General features: G+C 36.0%; 1 protein-coding gene and 1 long non-coding RNA gene across 4 annotated transcripts; one reads left to right on the plus strand and one right to left on the minus strand.

Annotated features, from left to right (window-relative positions):
• Positions 1-1,729: 1,729 nt before the first annotated feature.
• Positions 1,730-5,167, plus strand: LOC145102438 (uncharacterized). Of its 2 annotated transcripts, XR_013706152.1 has the most exons (3): positions 1,748-2,269; positions 2,375-3,560; positions 4,604-5,167. It is a non-coding gene; the product is annotated as an uncharacterized LOC145102438 (long non-coding RNA). The 2 variants fall into 2 exon arrangements; XR_013706151.1 differs by lacking the exon at positions 4,604-5,167 and having other exon boundaries at positions 1,730-2,269; positions 2,375-3,072.
• Positions 5,168-5,337: 170 nt separating this feature from the next.
• Positions 5,338-13,322, minus strand: KAK (HECT ubiquitin protein ligase family protein KAK). 2 transcript variants are annotated; one of them, XM_079039833.1, is made up of 17 exons: positions 11,890-13,322; positions 11,620-11,790; positions 11,379-11,540; positions 11,037-11,285; positions 10,828-10,949; positions 10,418-10,581; positions 9,165-10,306; positions 8,940-9,035; positions 7,358-8,854; positions 7,046-7,264; positions 6,846-6,950; positions 6,669-6,749; positions 6,524-6,592; positions 6,314-6,442; positions 6,093-6,218; positions 5,714-5,944; positions 5,338-5,616 (listed from the first exon to the last, which is right to left on the minus strand). In XM_079039833.1, exons 1-16 carry the CDS (start codon positions 13,003-13,005, stop codon positions 5,879-5,881), a joined length of 5,514 nt encoding a protein of 1,837 aa, XP_078895959.1. In that variant the 5' UTR covers positions 13,006-13,322; the 3' UTR covers positions 5,338-5,616; positions 5,714-5,878. The 2 variants fall into 2 exon arrangements, with proteins under 2 accessions (XP_078895959.1, XP_078895958.1); XM_079039832.1 differs by having other exon boundaries at positions 9,165-10,581.
• Between the last annotated feature and the right edge of the window lie 4,491 nt (positions 13,323-17,813).

Here is a 17,813-nt window from a genome sequence, read left to right on the forward strand (position 1 = left end):
AAAAACCTCATAAATTATTCTTTTGGATAAAAAAAACTCAAGAAACCGAAAAAATTCTTCATTTTGCCGCATTATGACCTTTTCATCAAGTCACCATGCCAACTCGACGCATGTTATGATGTGGAGGCTGACGTGAACTTCTTCCTTACCGAGAAAAAAGAGTTTTTTTTTTAGATAATTGATGGAGGAGATTTTCAAACCTAGGTGTTTTCCCTTCAAACGAAGGCCAAAGCCTTAAAGCATCCACATCTGTCTTGCAAATTAAATGGAAGTGTCATGTCACTAATATTACCTCTTTGTCTTTCAACCGCAAAAAGAGTTGCAATGCTACTGTATCTTTTATATTGTTTTATATTGCTTTTCTTTACGGTAGTTTAAAAAACACCCCATAAAAAATAATTATAATGAGTAAAAAGATAAATAATTTATTGGCAAAACATTATGAATAGATACTATATATATATATATATATATATATATATATATATATATATATATATATATATATATATAACATTATTAATTATAATTAATTTTAGATTTATTTTAAGTTTTATAAATTAATTGGTGATGTGTCAATGGGGTCCACTTTGGAAAGATAATTTGTATTGTATTGATGTGGATGGTAATTGCAAAGCTGATGTGGCGTAGTTGAAAGATTAGTGGCATTGCACTGATGTGGATGGTCTTACTGGTTGGGGTAGAAGCTTTATTTGCTTTTCAACCTTTCATATATATATATATATATATATATATATATATATATATATATATATATATATATATATATATATATATATATATATATATATATATATATATTAGGTGTGAGACCCGTGTGTATTAGACGGATTTATTAAAAATAAAAATTTAATATTAATGTTTAACATTAAACATATTTTAAAGTAAACTTTCGAAATAAATACAAACGAAATGATGAATAAATAGGTAATTAAACTATATACTAATAAAAAAACTATTGTTAATTGTAAATAGTTGTTATGAATCACAAATTTAAAAATACTTCTTTGAATCACAAATAAATACAAACGAAAAATATAGACGATATAAGTTATACTATATGTATAAATATTTATAACTTAACGTATATATTAAGATAAAAAGATAAAATAAGCGTAGTGATATCATCGAAAATGATAGATAATGGATTTATTAAATTAAAACTGGAAATAGACTCAAAGCAATGATGATCATGACGATCATTTGGTATGCAATAATAACAATAGTTAATACAAATATGTGTTGGTTATGTCGCAAAAGATCTATATAGAAGTAATTAATCAATATACTTAACATCAATTTGTAATATAAGAATTATTGAAGAAAAGTTTAAAAACATTGTATGATAGAAAAAGAAATATCGTTTTATGTGGTGGACAAAAATTAAATCACCAGTTATCCAAATATAATTTTCAAAATTTTATTTTGTCTTTAGCATCATTAGATAACGGATAATGTAATCCTAAAATTAGAAGTAGATTAAAACTTGTATGTTATATCCGCATTATATAATTGGATTCACAGTTTCTTTCTTTGTAATTGTATTACATGTATAAAATGTAAATTATATATACAAGTTAATTGTCATATAACATATAAAAATTGATATTATAAATAGATAAAAATACTTAACAAAAATAGTCGAAAATTTAAAATCCTGTAATCCACCATTTTTTATATATAAATCATATGCTCCCCTATGAACAGTTCTTCTCTATTTGTTGATTTTTTTGTTTACCCACCGCTCATAGACATTTATGTCGATGCTTCCCCCTCTCCAAAAACCTCCATCTCTCTCTAAACTCATCGGCATCCCTTCAGGGCACAAACATCCCACAATCGATCGATGGTCTCCATCGCCTCACCCTTATTTGGCGTCTTCACCGCCAGGTTACTCTAACTTTCCCGAGTTCAATTTCGAATGTTAATTTTTGGTTGATTGTATTTGTAGCTGAAGTAAACATTAACAATTTGCATCACTTGTGCTTTGAGCACGCTTAACGGAGTTGAATTTCTGACGTAGATGAAAAGGAAGAAGGTGATGTTCATGTATGGATTTTGGAACAAAGATAGATGTGAATACTCTTTTTGATTGTTTCTATTTACTTAAAGGCTGGCAGAGCATAAAAATTCAGCTTCTTTCTCTATTACCTTTTCTAAAATGCATGGCTTCGACCCTAAAATTGAGAAATTAAGCCATTAACAGCCTCCTCATGAGATCTATTCGACACCACATTACCTTCCAAAGGTATATCGCCTATCATATATTTCACTTTTTTATTAATCTGGTTATAATAACATTGATTTATCTGGATCCTTCTTCAACACTTCAATGGTTTTTGTATTATGGCAGAAAGTTGATGTTGTATGCTTATATGTGGATAGCTCTGTGTATCTAGATGAGGACATTCATGAATTTGATCAAGACAAAAGAGAGAAATAGGAAGCAATGCCCAGTCAGGTAATTATAAAACATGAAAACTCGGAATATCAGTTCTTTATTTAACTATATTTTCAACTAAGGCGTTAAAAATTGTAATACAATCATCAAATGCTTCCAAAGAGGACTCTAGATTTTTTTTACTAGTGGTTGAGTTTGAAAATAGTGCATGATGAGGAAGTCAAACAAATTGCTCTTTTCATTATTAATGGAATAACTTTTAACTATTATTCTCATATTATCCTTGGTATGTCCATAACCTGTATGCTTTGGTTTGATCTAATATTATGGTCATGCCAGTTGATTTCTATTTCGTTCATGTTCATTGTAATTTTTTTTTCTTTTGGTTTGTTTCAATGGACTACTATGACCAAATGGATGAGAATTTAGATGTAACTAAAGATGAAAAAGAATGGGAAGATCAAGATGGAGTGCCACAAATGGCATATGATATTGAAGAGAAGGAAAGCCGACAAATGGAGGATATAAATCAAGGTATTGAGACGAGACTTAGGTTTGACATGGTTGCTAATGATAAAACGTGTATGTTGCTCATTTTTAATTCATTTAACATGCGTTGATATTTTGATTATTATTTTTTTTAGTTTACCCATATTGTAGTTGTATGATGTCTAAATTGGGAATGCCAAGGGAAATAGGGCTGCTTGCTTGTAGACGTAAACCATGGGATGATGAGGTTCTCACCAACGTCAAAGAAATATAGGCTTACATAGGAGAGTATTTAAGCCCCCGTTTGATACGCATCTTTCCAGGTCCAAACAGATATTTCTGGCTGAATGGACCGGAAAGACTGTTTGATTTGCACAAAAGAAGGGGTCTTTCCCGGTAACATATGTCTTTCCCAGAAAGCCCTAAAATCATATATTTCTGGCTGAATGGGCTGGAAAGACAATTATACACCAAACCCCGCCTCTTTCTTTCTTTATTAGATTATTAATTTTTTTATTGAATTATTACTTTTTTTCATCATTCAGCACAATCAATCAGATGTACAATCAAACAACATGGTTTCTTTCCCAGTCAGAAAACTTTCCCAGACAACACTTTCCCAGACAGAAACTATCAAACGGGACCTAAGGTAGATTTATGTCATCTAATTTGAATTGAATTTAGCTAATGTGGGTTATATTATATTTGAGGACGGAAAAGAAAGAAATAAGACTTTTCTAAAAGATTCATGCTCTACTGCACTGATTTTCATTTGATGATTTCGTGGACCATCTCTTATGAGCCTCCGGTTCTTTAGAAATCCTATCGAGTTTCATTAAAGCAACAATAGCAACGAATTCTAGTTTATTTGTTTTTTATAGCATCGTTATGTAAATTCTTTGTGTAACAATATTATACTTAAAAATAAGTTGAATTGAAATCCGAACCCCACAAAACGGGGATACTTCCTTAGTTAAAGTTATTAAATGTCAATTTTGACTATTGTTTTATAGCATTCCATTATTTTAATTCATGTAACAAAAAATATAATAAATGTTTTTAGTGTTAGAAAAAAACAATCTGTTTACTATTATATTCATTTTATGGAGAAAAATAATTTTACATTAAATAATAAATGTTTCAATAATTATAGTATTGATTTATATATTTAATACAATGAATATTTTACATATATAATAGAAGTATTAATTATTGGAATTTAATAATTTTTTATTAATAAAAAAATAAAAATATCATATAATGACATATGGAATTAAAGAAATTTAAAAATCTTACATAATGACATAAGATAAAAAATAATGACGTAAGATAAAAATACTGAGTAAATGACATGTGTCAAAATGGTTTTCATTTATTATGGTAGATATCGTTAAGTTTTTTTTTTAATTTATCTTTTATTTTTAATAAATTATGTGAAGGGATACGAAATTGCACCTAATGTATACAACAAAAGCCTATTACCAGTTGATTGGAAAAAACACATTAAAACGTTTTTTAAAGTATAAATACATTTTATATATCTATTTATTACGTCTTTACATATAAATACGTGTTTTAAAATATATATATATATTTAATTATTTAATTAATAATTTTGGTGAACAAGAATATAAAAAATCATGTAATGTTTTTCACATACAACAACAATAACTCCTCTTATGTTGTCCCCAGGAAGAGCTCATCTCAATCAGCACCAAAATAGCTTTTGGGAAAAGATGAGTTCGGATTACAAACATGATCGCAAGTTAAGAATGTGTTCTCATCACTGCAGATAATACGATGATAACGACGAAATTATCGCATCTCTTAACCCATTGGCACAGTACACTAGCTCGAAACTTATCAATTTGGACATAACATTAGGATTCCATTGAGAGACATGAACACAATACTGCTTGATTGCACACCCAAAAACATTAGGAAGTTGAAGCCCCATCTCAAGTGACCTAACTTAAACCCTCATAATACCACGACTAACTTAGGCATCAAATAGCATTCCAAATCCTCACCCAGGACCTCCTTTGTCTCGTCTCTCATGTTTTACAAAATCCCAAGTGAAGTACAACATAGCAACACAACCCAATATCAATATCGAGCATCCACACACTCCTAAAGATCATGTCCACAATAAGTGCCAGTTGTCTTTAGCATAAGTATTTAAGTATAATGTTTTTTTTGGCATAAGTAAACATTTTGTTGTTGATACACATTCTTGTCTATGTATACGACACACATAACATCTCACCGTTTTGACGCAAAAAACACATTTACTCATGGTAAAGACCAAAGCCATTAACCTTTTTTTGGAAACCGGTTAACACACAAACAAATATTCTCAAAAAGAATGTTCAAATACGACTATGTTTTCTTAAAGAAGAGAAAAATAGATATGAAAAGCAAAATAATAAACAAAACCAAAAATAAATATAAAAGTTGCATCAGCTATTCATGTATAGGGAAAAAATTCCAAGTAAATAATAAAGCAGAGATTAGAAAATGTATGCAAAATGAAAATGTGAGAGAACAAAGTTGTAAGCAGAGCAAGAGCAGGCAGCAGAAGTTTTATGACATTCCACTATTTATTTACAAAAGCCTTGTAATATAATTAAAACATCCAGAAAATTCAACTTCAACTTCCTTCTTTCTCTACCTCCACCTTTCACCAATCATTTCCACACATTCAACTAAACAACAAACCAAAAAAATAAATTACCAAAGTGTGTTTTATAGTTTTTTTGAGAGAAAAAAAAAAAAGATTAGAGAAAATATTTAGATACTTACCTGATCTTAAGTATTATGCCTCCACCTAAAGAAAGGTTTATTGAGTAGAGTAGTAGTAGCCCCCCAATAATTATGCACCAGTTAACAAAAGAAATGATTTCAAAGATTTGATGGATTGATTGATTGATGATCTTTTTCTCTGATACAAAATATACACAATTCCAATCATGACAAATCAAATGATCCCTGCCCTTCATTAATAGCATACACTAGTTTCTTGTACATGATCTCCTGTAATCCAAATCAATAATAATACATCGTTAACACAACAAATAGGAATCTACTTTCATTTATTTGTGCAACATATCAACATTTCTTTCCATTACATAAAAAAAACATCCTAATATTTTCAAGACATTATGATGCACAGTTTGTTTACCTTGGTGGAATAGGGAGGAAGCTTGAGGTAGTTGGCACATGTCATGACACTTGGCAAATCATCATCTGCAGATTCCGATACTCCACCCGCAGCATTTGATGTCGTGTTGTTGGAGCTCGAAGAGTGCTGTGTCATGTCATCATGTGAGGGGCAATTTGGTAATTCACCTAGTTTGGTATATTTATTGATGATGATGAAAAAGGGTATAAAATAAAATTTACCTTTCTGACAATGGTCAACTTAGGGTTCAAGACAGCCAAGCCACCTGGAGGAAGCCGAGGTGCACCAGTAACAAACTGACAGAAAGCCCTTTGCTGTTCTGGATTGAACTCTCCCATTATCTCAAGCAACTAACAAACAGACATAAACAAAATTATTATTATTAATTATACTATAAACTTATAAATCTTTAAAAAACAAAAATTACTCACGTTAATTACTACAGGGCTCTTGGAAGTGTATCCATGGTCGAATTTAATGTGTTCCACAAGTGTATCAGCCTGCATTTAAAAGAAACATGAATACTTTACATCATATCATTTTCATGAAATACACATGTTATGTTGACCAATTTACCTCCCACATTTCTCTGCGCCCACAAAGTAAATAATCCAACTCACTTGGAGAAAATATTTGTAGACTTGACACATCAAAAACCTGAGCATAATAAGACAAAACATTAGCTTAAAAAAAATTATTTTGTGTGTTTTCTAATTCCATAAACAATTTAGCATATTAGACAAAGATTATGACCTGATTAAACCCAGCTCTAAATGCTTCCAATTGCCTTGTGATACCAGTCTTCACAGTAGCATCAACCACCAGTGAAATGTATTCCTCCAAATTATTTAAATCGACCTGTGAATTTGGAAAACACAAGCTTATCAACAAACTAATCGCTAGATAAACATAAACACATAAACAATAAAGATGGAAAAAAGACTAAAAATTACATTAACATCGCCTGTTTTGAGAACAAAATCAGGGTATCCAGGAAGTGTGAAGTCCAAGCAAAGATCTTCAACTGGAGCACCCCTGAACCTTAAGTTGAGTATCTCATTTCTGTCATGTATAGACTCCAGATACTGTTTCCTGGAAACAAGAGCTTGCAATTCTTGCAATGTCTTGCCTAATTCAGCATCAAATAGTGAAATATCATGCAAATCAAGTTCCTGTAATTAAAACAAACCCCCTCATGTTTCATCAATCCCAAACAACATAATGAAGAAAAAGACACCTGTACAATAAGTAAACAAACAAGTTACCTGTCCAAGCACAAGCTTATAGAAAGCAGTTGAAAGTGGCAGATCCAAAAGCCTCCCATCTTGAAGTGCTTTAGCCATGACACGACCAAGAAGCCGGAAATGTTCTATCACTTTCCCAAACTGCCCCCCATCAGAGGCATCAACAGTAAGAGCCCAAGGACGTGGGAACAACCCTAGAGGTGCTAAAATAAGGTCAACTTTCTTCTCATCAGGGTCAACATCCGGTGACGTGTCGACACTCTGAGAATTACACCTCCACATGTTCAGCCCCGTTTTCTGAAGGTCATGACTTAACAGAGTGTAAAACTCCAAAGTGGGCCCAAGCCCAGTTCCAACTTCACCAAAATACTCCACTTCAAGAACCGCTTTTTGACTCGAATACATCTCCATAACTTTAGCAGCAGAATCAAGAATCCGATTCCGGGAAACACGGACTTTTTGGCGTTGTAATCTCCCGACCCTAAATTCCCGCTCATTCATCGACCCTTGTCCATCTGCACCTTGTTGATTTTGAAGCCGATTTAATGCACGAGATAAACCGAAAGCAGTTGAGTAGAAATACTGACGCCTGACTTCTAAAGGGAACAAAAACGGGCAGGCTTTTGTTAACTGATAACACCATGAAGGAACACTACCACTGCAAAGTGCAAGAGCATCTTGAATTTGTCTAGAAAGTTTTGGAGTCAATTTCCCGTTTATAAACTCGTCTGATGGGACCCGGATTCCCGTAACATTTAGATCGTCAAGGCTCGAGATTTTTCCTTCCGCGAAACCATCGGTTGCTGACTGGACACGCAGACGTGGCGCCAGCTGGTTTAAACCGTCTAATACGCGTAGCAAAGATAGGATATTGTAAGTCGGGTTGTTTCTTTCCAAATCACAAGGAAGCTCTCCTTGCAAAAGGGTGTCTAAAAGTGACATTTGGTGTGCTCGTGGATCATTGGAGTTTGAGGTGGAACCGGTTTTGGGGGATTTAGATGGGGTTGTGGACCCCACGGTTTGGTTATCGGCTCGTTGGTATGTAACTGTGTAAATATCTCCCCATAATCTGCTTCCATCACTAGATACAAAATCACTCCCGTTGTATCTCTCATCATCATCTTCATCAAGAACTAGTTGTCTTTGAATAGCTTGATAGATGGTTAAATGGCGGTTGAGTGGCTTTCCATTTGAAGAGAATACCAACCGGGGTGGGTCGTTGGAGCCCAAGACGGGTCGCCCGTGGCGGTCCCGCCCACCCCGGGTGCCCCGCCCGTTTGCTGATGCAAGTCCAGCCATGGCAGCAGCAGCAAATGACATTGTGCCCCTTGAACCCAAGGAATTTGAGGTTCTGAAATCGGCGGAATCAGAACCACGGATTCCGGTTCCGGTTCCTCGGCTGCTTGAACCGGAAGCGGGATTTGTTTGGGTGTCAACGGGTCTTTCTTCAGTGGATTCGGGTAATTTAACATCGTGGACTTTATCTGCCATGCAAACAGGAAGATCTTCACCTACCACCTGTAAATTCAGAAAGAAAAAAAAATTCATTCATGGTTTCTTTTTAACTTAATTGGGTAAGGATTTATAATCCGATGAAACATACATCATCAGGATCTTCATCTTCATCCTCAGAAATATCATCTTCTTCAATCACCAATGCATCATCCATCTCAACAGGTGATATATCAAAGTCCTCATCCTACACCAGAACAAAATAAAATTACAGTGAAAACTGGTTTGTATTAGAAAGAAATGGAAGTGAATGCAATGATTATTGAAAAAAAAAAAAAAGTAAGTTGCAATTTTTTGACACATAATAAAAGCATACCTCAGAAGTAGATTCCCCATCTACAGATTTCATCTGTGCATCTTTATCCAAAGCAGCTCTTCTCCTCGCAGCATTTCTAGTCTGAGGTCCTCTACCATCATCTTGACCAGACTTCACCACAGCCTTCCCTTTCCCCTTTGAAGAACTTGCATTTTTCTCTTGTGGGGTCTCTTTTTTCCCTGAATTATTATTATTATTATTATCCCCTATACTAATCGAACCCCTAGACCTATTAGACTGCTGACGTGTCGCAGACACCGGAGTCGAAGGTGACGAAGCACCCGCAGCCCCGCCAGGTGTCGTCCCAGACTCCGAGTTCCCAACATACACCTTCTGACTAGACTCACTCCGTTGCACACGTGGCCAAAGAAAATCCTCCACAGCAGCCAAACTCGCCAACGGGTCAATCAAAACAACATTTGAAGAATAATCCCGAAGACCTTTTTCCCCATGTGCCCTACAAAGCCGAAGCTTAAACGGTTGAGACAAAGCACCTAAACCAGACGACAGACGGGCATTTCCGGAATTTGACCTTGAACTATGACTTAACACAACTGCAAAACGTTCTAAAGAGGTCAACGCATGTTGTAGCTTTTGAACAAGAACACTCATTGGGGCCCGCTTTGGGTCATCTACACTTGCAGGAAGTGCAACTTCTATGAAAGATGTGTATCTTTTAATAGCCAGGTGTCTAAGTTTAGGTAAATTGGCTTCTGAGACTCTTTCTTTTGAGAAATGTCCACAAGAGAAGTAGTTTAATAAAGCGGATACGACCCCACTACCGATGAATTCGAATGTGGAGACCCCATTGAGTTCGGTTAACATCTCGGTGATTACTCCTAATAAGTTTTCTTCTTTTCCAGGTGAAAAGTCAACGAAGCGGTTTCCGGAAGCTTTTGACTTTCCTTTTGATTTTGACTTGTGGTCATCGATTGGAGAGCCTAACTTCTTGCAGAGGTTTTTTAGATGTAAAAGATCGTCTGTGACTCCGACTTCTGTGGCTCCGGGGTCGGAAGGAAAGTACTTGTCTTTGAATGCTTTTGCGGTTGTGCTGACTGTTATACGGAGAGTGGAGTTGACTGTTGGAAGGTCAACTGTGGGGCCCGGTTCCATGTTTTGGGGATCTTCAGATGGATTTGGATCTGTAGTGGAGGTAGTAATGCGGCGTCGATAACGCCTTGAGCGTGAGGAAGATGATCCAGGAATAGAATCGTTAATCTTCTCGTTTGATAATGGTGGAGAAAGAGTGTTACCAGATGATCCTGATCCTGCAAGTGTGTCGATTGCATGAACAACACCTTCTCTTACAAACATTTTGCTGAAAGTTTCTGGAAGTTTTTCCATTAAGATCTCTGCTATTTGAAGGGAAGGTACCAAGACTTGTGGATCCTTCCATGCCAAAACACCAGCCAAGAAACTGAAATCTCATTGAAAAATCGTAAAATATTAGAATGTGAAGAGTGAAGACAAGGGCAAAATAGTAAATTTCACAAATTTAAGAGATGGGTTGTTAAAATTGACGACCCACAAATGAAATGTGTTGATAGAAGAGGAGAATAGGGACTGAAAAGAAGAAAAAGATTCCTGCTTGGACAAAATCCAAAGAAAATGGAAACCGATATAGCATAGGGATAGATAAATGTTATCTGCTCATAAATAATACCTTGATATGTTGGTGACACCAAGTAGAGATTGAATCATATCAGCAGTGCTGAAGTACATCAACTTCCCGATAACTGATAGACACTTGTGACGCACAGGTTGGTTTACACTTGAGCCATACATCTGTAGAACAAAAGAAATGTCAATTTGTTTCTATGGGTGGTTGCAGTTGCAGATAAAGAACTTATAGCATCTCTCTTTCAATCTAACCTGAATAAGAATAGGAAGAAGGTCCATTCCAAATTGCTGCAAAAGCTCAGGTTGCTCAGTTAACAGCTTCTCCCGAGCTGAAATCTCAGGTGCACCTCCACTTGTTTCTTCTTGCTTGCTAGAACTTCCAGCAGTTGACTTCTTCAAAAGAGACCCTTTTACATATAGATTGCTGCTGGCAGGAAGAGTTATGGTTCCATTGGGTAATGGAGGAAGAAGCTCATTTGCCAAATTCACAATCTCAAAAATCTGCATGCCAAAAGAAACAAAATAATCAGAAATCATCCTGAATAATCAACAACATGAGAGAGAGAGAGAGAGAGAGAGAGAGAGAAACATTGCCTGCTCTGGTGGTCTGCTCAAGGCAGGTGACACAGACATTGTTGAAACAAGACCAGAGCCTGATAAAATATCTTTGAGAATCCCACTGATTCCCATAAGGAGCAAAGTTTTGGATCCTAAAGGAGAGCCACTTGCACATGTAGATAGCAATCGAATTAAGCCCTGTGCAAAACTTCACAATAAGTAAAACAGAACCAAAGAGTAGATTTTTATTGCAAACAAAAGCAAATTAGTTATGTACCGTGTATGTGGATGTACTGAGGGATGCTTGTCCACCTCCAGAACAACTGGTTGAGATGAGAGAGGCTGCTTGTTTAACCAATCCATGGGCACAAAGCTCGTCCAGCTGATCAGGAGATGATGCAAACGCCTCTGCAATTCTAGTCAAACAAACTGAAGCATGCTCCAAAACCTAAACATAGAACACATACCCAAAAAGATCATAATGAGATAAGAAAGAAGATAGTTAACCATTACTAAGTATATAAGTTCAAAAGCTTGTAGTTCTTGCCTTGGCATCATGGTACTGAAGAAGATTTGTCAATAAGGGAACTGCTTCCGTGACAAAATCAGCTGCATCAGATGGGAGTTTTTTGCACATATTTGCAGCAGTGGATAATGCCACACGCTGGACTCCTGTTGAGAAGAAGTCAAGATAAGAGAGCACTGCCATTAGAGCCCCTGCTCGCAAGCAGGCAGTTGGGTGTTCCTGAGATATCTTCTTAAGAGCTTGCAAGGATTGTTCAGCCAGGTCCATGTACTCAATGGTAAGCAACCTAGCAACGAAGCAAGAAACAGCACCATAGTGCACCACAGCAGCACATGAAGACGGCAGAACATCACACAGATGTGTGAGTGCCCTTGCTGCAAGCAACATAATATCGGGATTGCTCTCATGATTAAGCAACCCAACAAGCACAGGCACGAAGGAATCGACTGAGAAGGTACTGAGTGAATCCTCAGTTCCAATAGCAAGCATGTCACATAGCTGTGTTAACGCCTCAACTTGCTTTCCTTCTTCCCCATCAGCACGCAAACCGGAAAGGATCTTCTTTAGACGACCGCTCTGATGGGATGAAGAGGCTGACGCCATTGCTGATGAAGGAAGCAGATCATCCAACCCTGCACCTAGCTTCCTCAACAAACCTTGAAGTGCACTGCTTGCAGAAGTCAAGTTCTGATGCAAAATCCCGACACCCCCACCCTCGCTATCGTCGTCGTCGTCGTCACCTCCATCAGCGCTCATATCGATATTCAGTCCATACGGGCTGTCTCTATTAATATTATCTCTATCCTTAACCCTAACTTCATGTTCTTTCTCTTTCCCTTTTTCCGAATTATCCCTATCCGATACCATATTCTGGTTATTAGTACTCTTCCTATTGCGACGGCCACGACCCGACCCAGACCCGGACGATTCGATGGTGGAATTTTCCATGTTAGTAGCGCGTGAACGAGTAGAAACCGATTGAACGACAACGTTGGAAGCTGCTGCGGCTGAGGCGGAGGAGGAGGTAGTAGTAGAGAGACGAGTGCGTTTGTTGGAACGTGTGAAAGGTCCGCCGGATGATGATGAAGAATGGGCTGATGAGGTGGCCTCCGCCCTCTTCCGGCTACGAGTTTCCATACAAAACCCCAAACCCCCTTTCGTATCCAACGATCAACGACGATCGAAGAACCACTGAACCCTTATCATCGTCGCTCACAAATCACACAAAATAACACCCGATGTATCAAGAAAAGGACCCGAATCAACCCAAAATCTAACAAACACAAGAAGAAGTATTGAGAACTCAAATTGATAAATTAAGGATAAATGTGAGTGTTTTAATTCAATTCAAACCGATCGGCTGAAAGGCGACCGGTGATTGCAGAAGTGTATAGAGAAAATTTTGTCGATGGAGCGAGTAAAATCAAGAGAAAGAGGGTTAAAAAAACCCTAATTGTTGTTGTAGTTATTATATAGCGGTACGGTTGTGTTTGTGTGCGTAGTACGTTAAAGATGCAAGAAAAAATTATCATACGATGTCGTTTCATCTTTTCTTTTTTTCTCATATGGGTATACCGTATGCAACTCTAGAAAAATTATCGTACCATATCGTTTACTCTTTTCTTTTTTTCTCATACGAGTATATTGTAGGGTTAATACCATAAAAGTCATAAGTTTTACATTCCAATTCTAAATTAGCCCTAAATTGATTTGTTGTGTCTAATTAGCCTAAATAATTGTGACCCCGTTTCAAAATCATTTTATCAGCCGGTTAACAACAGGTCAAGGTACGCAGCCGGTCACCACTCTCCTATACTGCTCGATCGTTCGTACACCACCAAATATCACCTTTCACAGAAACGTCTTGCATCAAAAAAAGGTTTCATGTAGTTGGTCTTAGGAAGAAGAAGGGTTTGAAAATGGTTTCTTACACCATTGTTGCATGCAAAAAAACTTTTATTTTGAAGTTGAAAATCACTGAAGTAGAAAGGTACGTGGGGTGCCAATAAGAAATTGATGTGTATGTGTGTTCTTATCTTTCATAATCGAGTTCCATAGTGTCACTTACAAGTTTAATTTTCCATCTTGAACAGATGGCTTCATCATCTGGAACTAAAAAGGTGAAAGGGCCTGAAAAGGTTTATGTAAGGGACGAGGACTCTGATGATGATCTCATAGATTTCTCTTTCTTGGATTTTGCACCAGAGACCTTTAAACCAACCTCAAACCTGTCTGATGAACCATTCCTTAACATATTATGTGATGAAAATATGCTAAGGAGGACTCTTGATGGAATGGGAGATGATGATCAGGAAGGTGGTGTTAAGGATCCATAACATGATCATATTGGTGATCAAAATGACGGTGAAGTAGGTGTAGAGTACAGGGTTCATGATCCAGACATACATTGGAAGCAAATGAAGCATGTAGTTGGAGAGTGTTACGGGTCCCCTTCTCAACTCAGGTTTGCATTAACTAACTATGCAGTAGCTAATGGATATCAGTTGTGGTTTATAAAGAGTGATAGGCATAGAGTGATTGCTATGTGAGGGAAAATATATAAAAAATACCAATGTCCCTTTAGAGTTTATGTTGCTTGGAAGTATAATGAACGAACATTTCAGATTAAATCTATATGTGACATATATCTATGTGCTAGAAATTTTAATTTTGGAACTTTGGTTAGTTGCAACTGGTTGGCCAAACATTACCTGAAGGATATTATTATGAAGCCATATATGACATTAACTGAGATGAAGGAATATGTAATTAGGATGTTTTCAGTAAATGTATCTAAGGGGCAATGTCACAGGGCTAGGACAAAGGCAAGAGAGATGATAAAAGGTAAGTTAGAAGAACATTATGCAAAGGTATGGGACTATGCTGCAGAAATCCTCATGTCTAACCCAGGGAGCACTTGTAAGGTGGGAGTAGATTCTAATGCAAGTGGCTTGAACTATTTCAAAAGGTTTTATGTGTGCTTAAAGGTTTTTAAGGATGATTGGAATAGGGGTTGCAGACGTGTGATAGGTTTGGATGGTTGTTTCCTAAAGGGTCAGATCAAGGGATAACTTTTGACTGCTGGTGGAAGAGATGCAGACAATCATGTATATCCAATAGCATGGGCAGTGATTGATGTAGAGAACAAAGATAATTGGACTTGGTTTATTGAGTTGTTAGTTGTTGATCTTGACCTTGATTATGGTAGGGGTCTTGTGGTTATTTCCGATCAGCACAAGGTAAATTATATTGTAAATTTGTTTAATTATTATACATTTATAATAATTTTGTTTATTCAATGTCAAGGTCACAAGTTGTTACAGAACTACTTCCATATGTTAAACATAGACAATGTGCCAGGCACATCTATGCAAACTTTAGGAAGAAATACATTGGGTTAGAGCTCAAGAACCTGTTTTGGGAAGTTGCCAAAAGTATTGTGGAGGGGGACTTTATAGAAACAATGAAGAAAATCAAACATATAACTCCCAGTGGCTATGAATGGCTGATGTCAAACAAACCACATTCTTGGTGTAGGGCATTTTTCTCTCGTGGATATGCTTGTGAGGCTATAGATAATGGCATATTAGAGTGTTTTAATTTGATGATCATTAGCATGAGAAAAAAACCAATTCTAACAATGCTTAAGGAAATCAGGATTTATATAATGAATAGGTTTTATCATCAAGCCGCTACAGTTTCTCAATTGTCACACCCCCGAACCAGACGGCGGAAACGTCCGGGGGCTTGTGCGTGACTTCATCTTGAAATATCATTACAGTGAATATAATTAAAACATAGCATCATCATCATCACACATGTAATATAACAACATTCATTGTTTACATCGAGTATTGTATTTGAATATTACATGCCAAAATAGCAAGAGTATGATGAAAACAAAATATAACACAGTATCCATTAGTTTGTTTCGTTCATCCTGCTTCAACGGTTTCCTGAGAATACAAGTTATTTTGAAAACGGTCAACATAAAAATGTTGGTGAGTTCATAAGCATGTTTGTGAAAATGATTTGTATAACTTTGAAAACCACCGACAAATCCGATATTTCCTTAAAACTGTTTAGTGTGTTTGTGTTAGATCTTGTATTAATGCATGTATGTTATTGTTTATTTGACTAAAAAGTTAAAGAGAATGTAGAGAGAATGTAAGAGCATGTAAAGAGAATATTCCCAGACAACTCGATGTTGTCTGTAAAAGAGAAAGTTGTTATACCAACCCCCGAGGTTGAGTACTAGTGAGAGAATGTTTCCGAGTAATCCAAGAGAAAAGAGAATGGTCTTCCGTAAACTTCATAACGTTAATTCCTCTAAGCGAGCCATCATAAGCATACTAATTAAAGACAATTTCACCTGTCTTGGCGTCGTTGGACCCCGATGGAAAATAGAATAAGGTTTTTGTCACCCTAGACTGGGTTAGTCTAACTGTAGCGAACAACTCGGGTGTGGGGTGTCATCCCCGTATAGATCTATACACAAATCCCCGCTCTCCCTCCAAGAGACTCTGGTTATAACTACAAGCTACGATCATACACTTAATAGGTGTCAACCGATAAAAACTCACTAGATCCTTAATCGAATTTACGCGAAGAAAAATGTATAAACTCATTCTAGGTCCAATGATCCATGTAAGTGAGCCACTAAGGCATCGCTAAACATGAAATCATTTCAAGGTCCAATGAGATTATATAACATGGGCCCAAAATATATGTGAAAGGACAACTAAGGCCCATTTCACATGTAAGGTATTATAGGCCCAAATAGCACGCAAATAGTATCCAAGGTCCGTCTCACATGTTAATGGGTCAATGAGGCCCAACAAACATATAAATAGTATACAGGACATCACACATAAAAATGGGCCACTAAGGCCCGATAACCTAGAAGATGATCAAATTAATCCGTTTGTTAGTTTATCGTTGGTTTTGGTTCTAGTATTCACTTAAATAGCATAAAAGTCCACTTTTTGTAAAAATGACGTTCTTGGCCCAATAAGCGAAAAGTTTACAATTAAGGCCCAATTTTGTAAGAATAATAATTTAGTCTTCATTTTGTTCAAAACTCGTGTTAATGACTAGTTTGTGGTAAAAATAACCTTTTAAACCCATTTTTGTCAAAAATATCATTTTTGGCTTGATTTTTGTGAAAACACACAATTTTCTGGGTTTGGGCTTTTTCAGAGCTAGTTGTTGGAAAATTTGTAGAAAATCATCGTAAGTCTAAATTTGGATCCGTAAATTCTGGAAGTTTGGAAATTTCGTCTACTTTGTTCACAAAATTTCTCATAATTTTTAATGGCTTCTAAAAAGTGTGAAATTGCTCACCTTCACAGGCTGGTCCGGAATTTATTCAAATCCGATAGGCAGTTTTGTAAATTTCACCAAAAATTATAGAAAAACTGTATGAAAACATGCGAGTAGTCATTTTAAAGGTATAAATTTGAACTTTATCAATGTAAAACAGTTTTGAAAAATATTTCCATTAAGAGGGTCAAAACAGTCCGAGATTGGACCAAAACTTTTATGTCAAGGGCTGTTTTATGAGTTTGAATTATAGATCTTAGAACACAACACTCATTTTTGCTATTTAAAGTGTATGAATCCCAGATCTACTAGTTTATATCTAATATATGTGATAAAAACATACTTTTTTCAAAGTTCTTATGAAGATCCAAGTGATAAACTTCAAGTTCTTAACATATTTTTAGATTAATGAAGAAATCAACACATAATCACCAAATAATCCATGGAAAACACACATAATCATACATATACACATAGATCTACACAAATCAACTTGTATTCTCCCCCAAAAAACAAGTAAAAACCAAAAATAAGAGAGTATGAACTCACCTTTGCTTTGATGTTTTCGGTTTTGAAGAAGAAATGGAAGAAGATGATGTGATTTTTGTCTTTAGCAACACCTT

Source organism: Lactuca serriola, chromosome 4 (assembly GCF_051521515.1).
Source record: "Lactuca serriola cultivar US96UC23 chromosome 4, Lser_US96UC23_V15, whole genome shotgun sequence".
Classification (NCBI taxonomy): domain Eukaryota; kingdom Viridiplantae; phylum Streptophyta; class Magnoliopsida; order Asterales; family Asteraceae; genus Lactuca; species Lactuca serriola.

What these genes read in the sequence shown, in the direction of transcription:
- KAK (XM_079039832.1), bottom strand. Translation starts at nt 13,005, where the DNA reads ATGGAAACTCGTAGCCGGAAGAGGGCGGAGGCCACCTCATCAGCCCAT. An exon ending in ATGGGGAATCTACTTCTGAG is followed by an intron (nt 9,036 to 9,164) that starts GTATGCTTTTAT and finishes GTTCTGGTGTAG; the next exon opens with GATGAGGACTTTGATATATC. An exon ending in AGAGCCCTGTAGTAATTAAC is followed by an intron (nt 6,443 to 6,523) that starts GTGAGTAATTTT and finishes TCTGTTTGTTAG; the next exon opens with TTGCTTGAGATAATGGGAGA.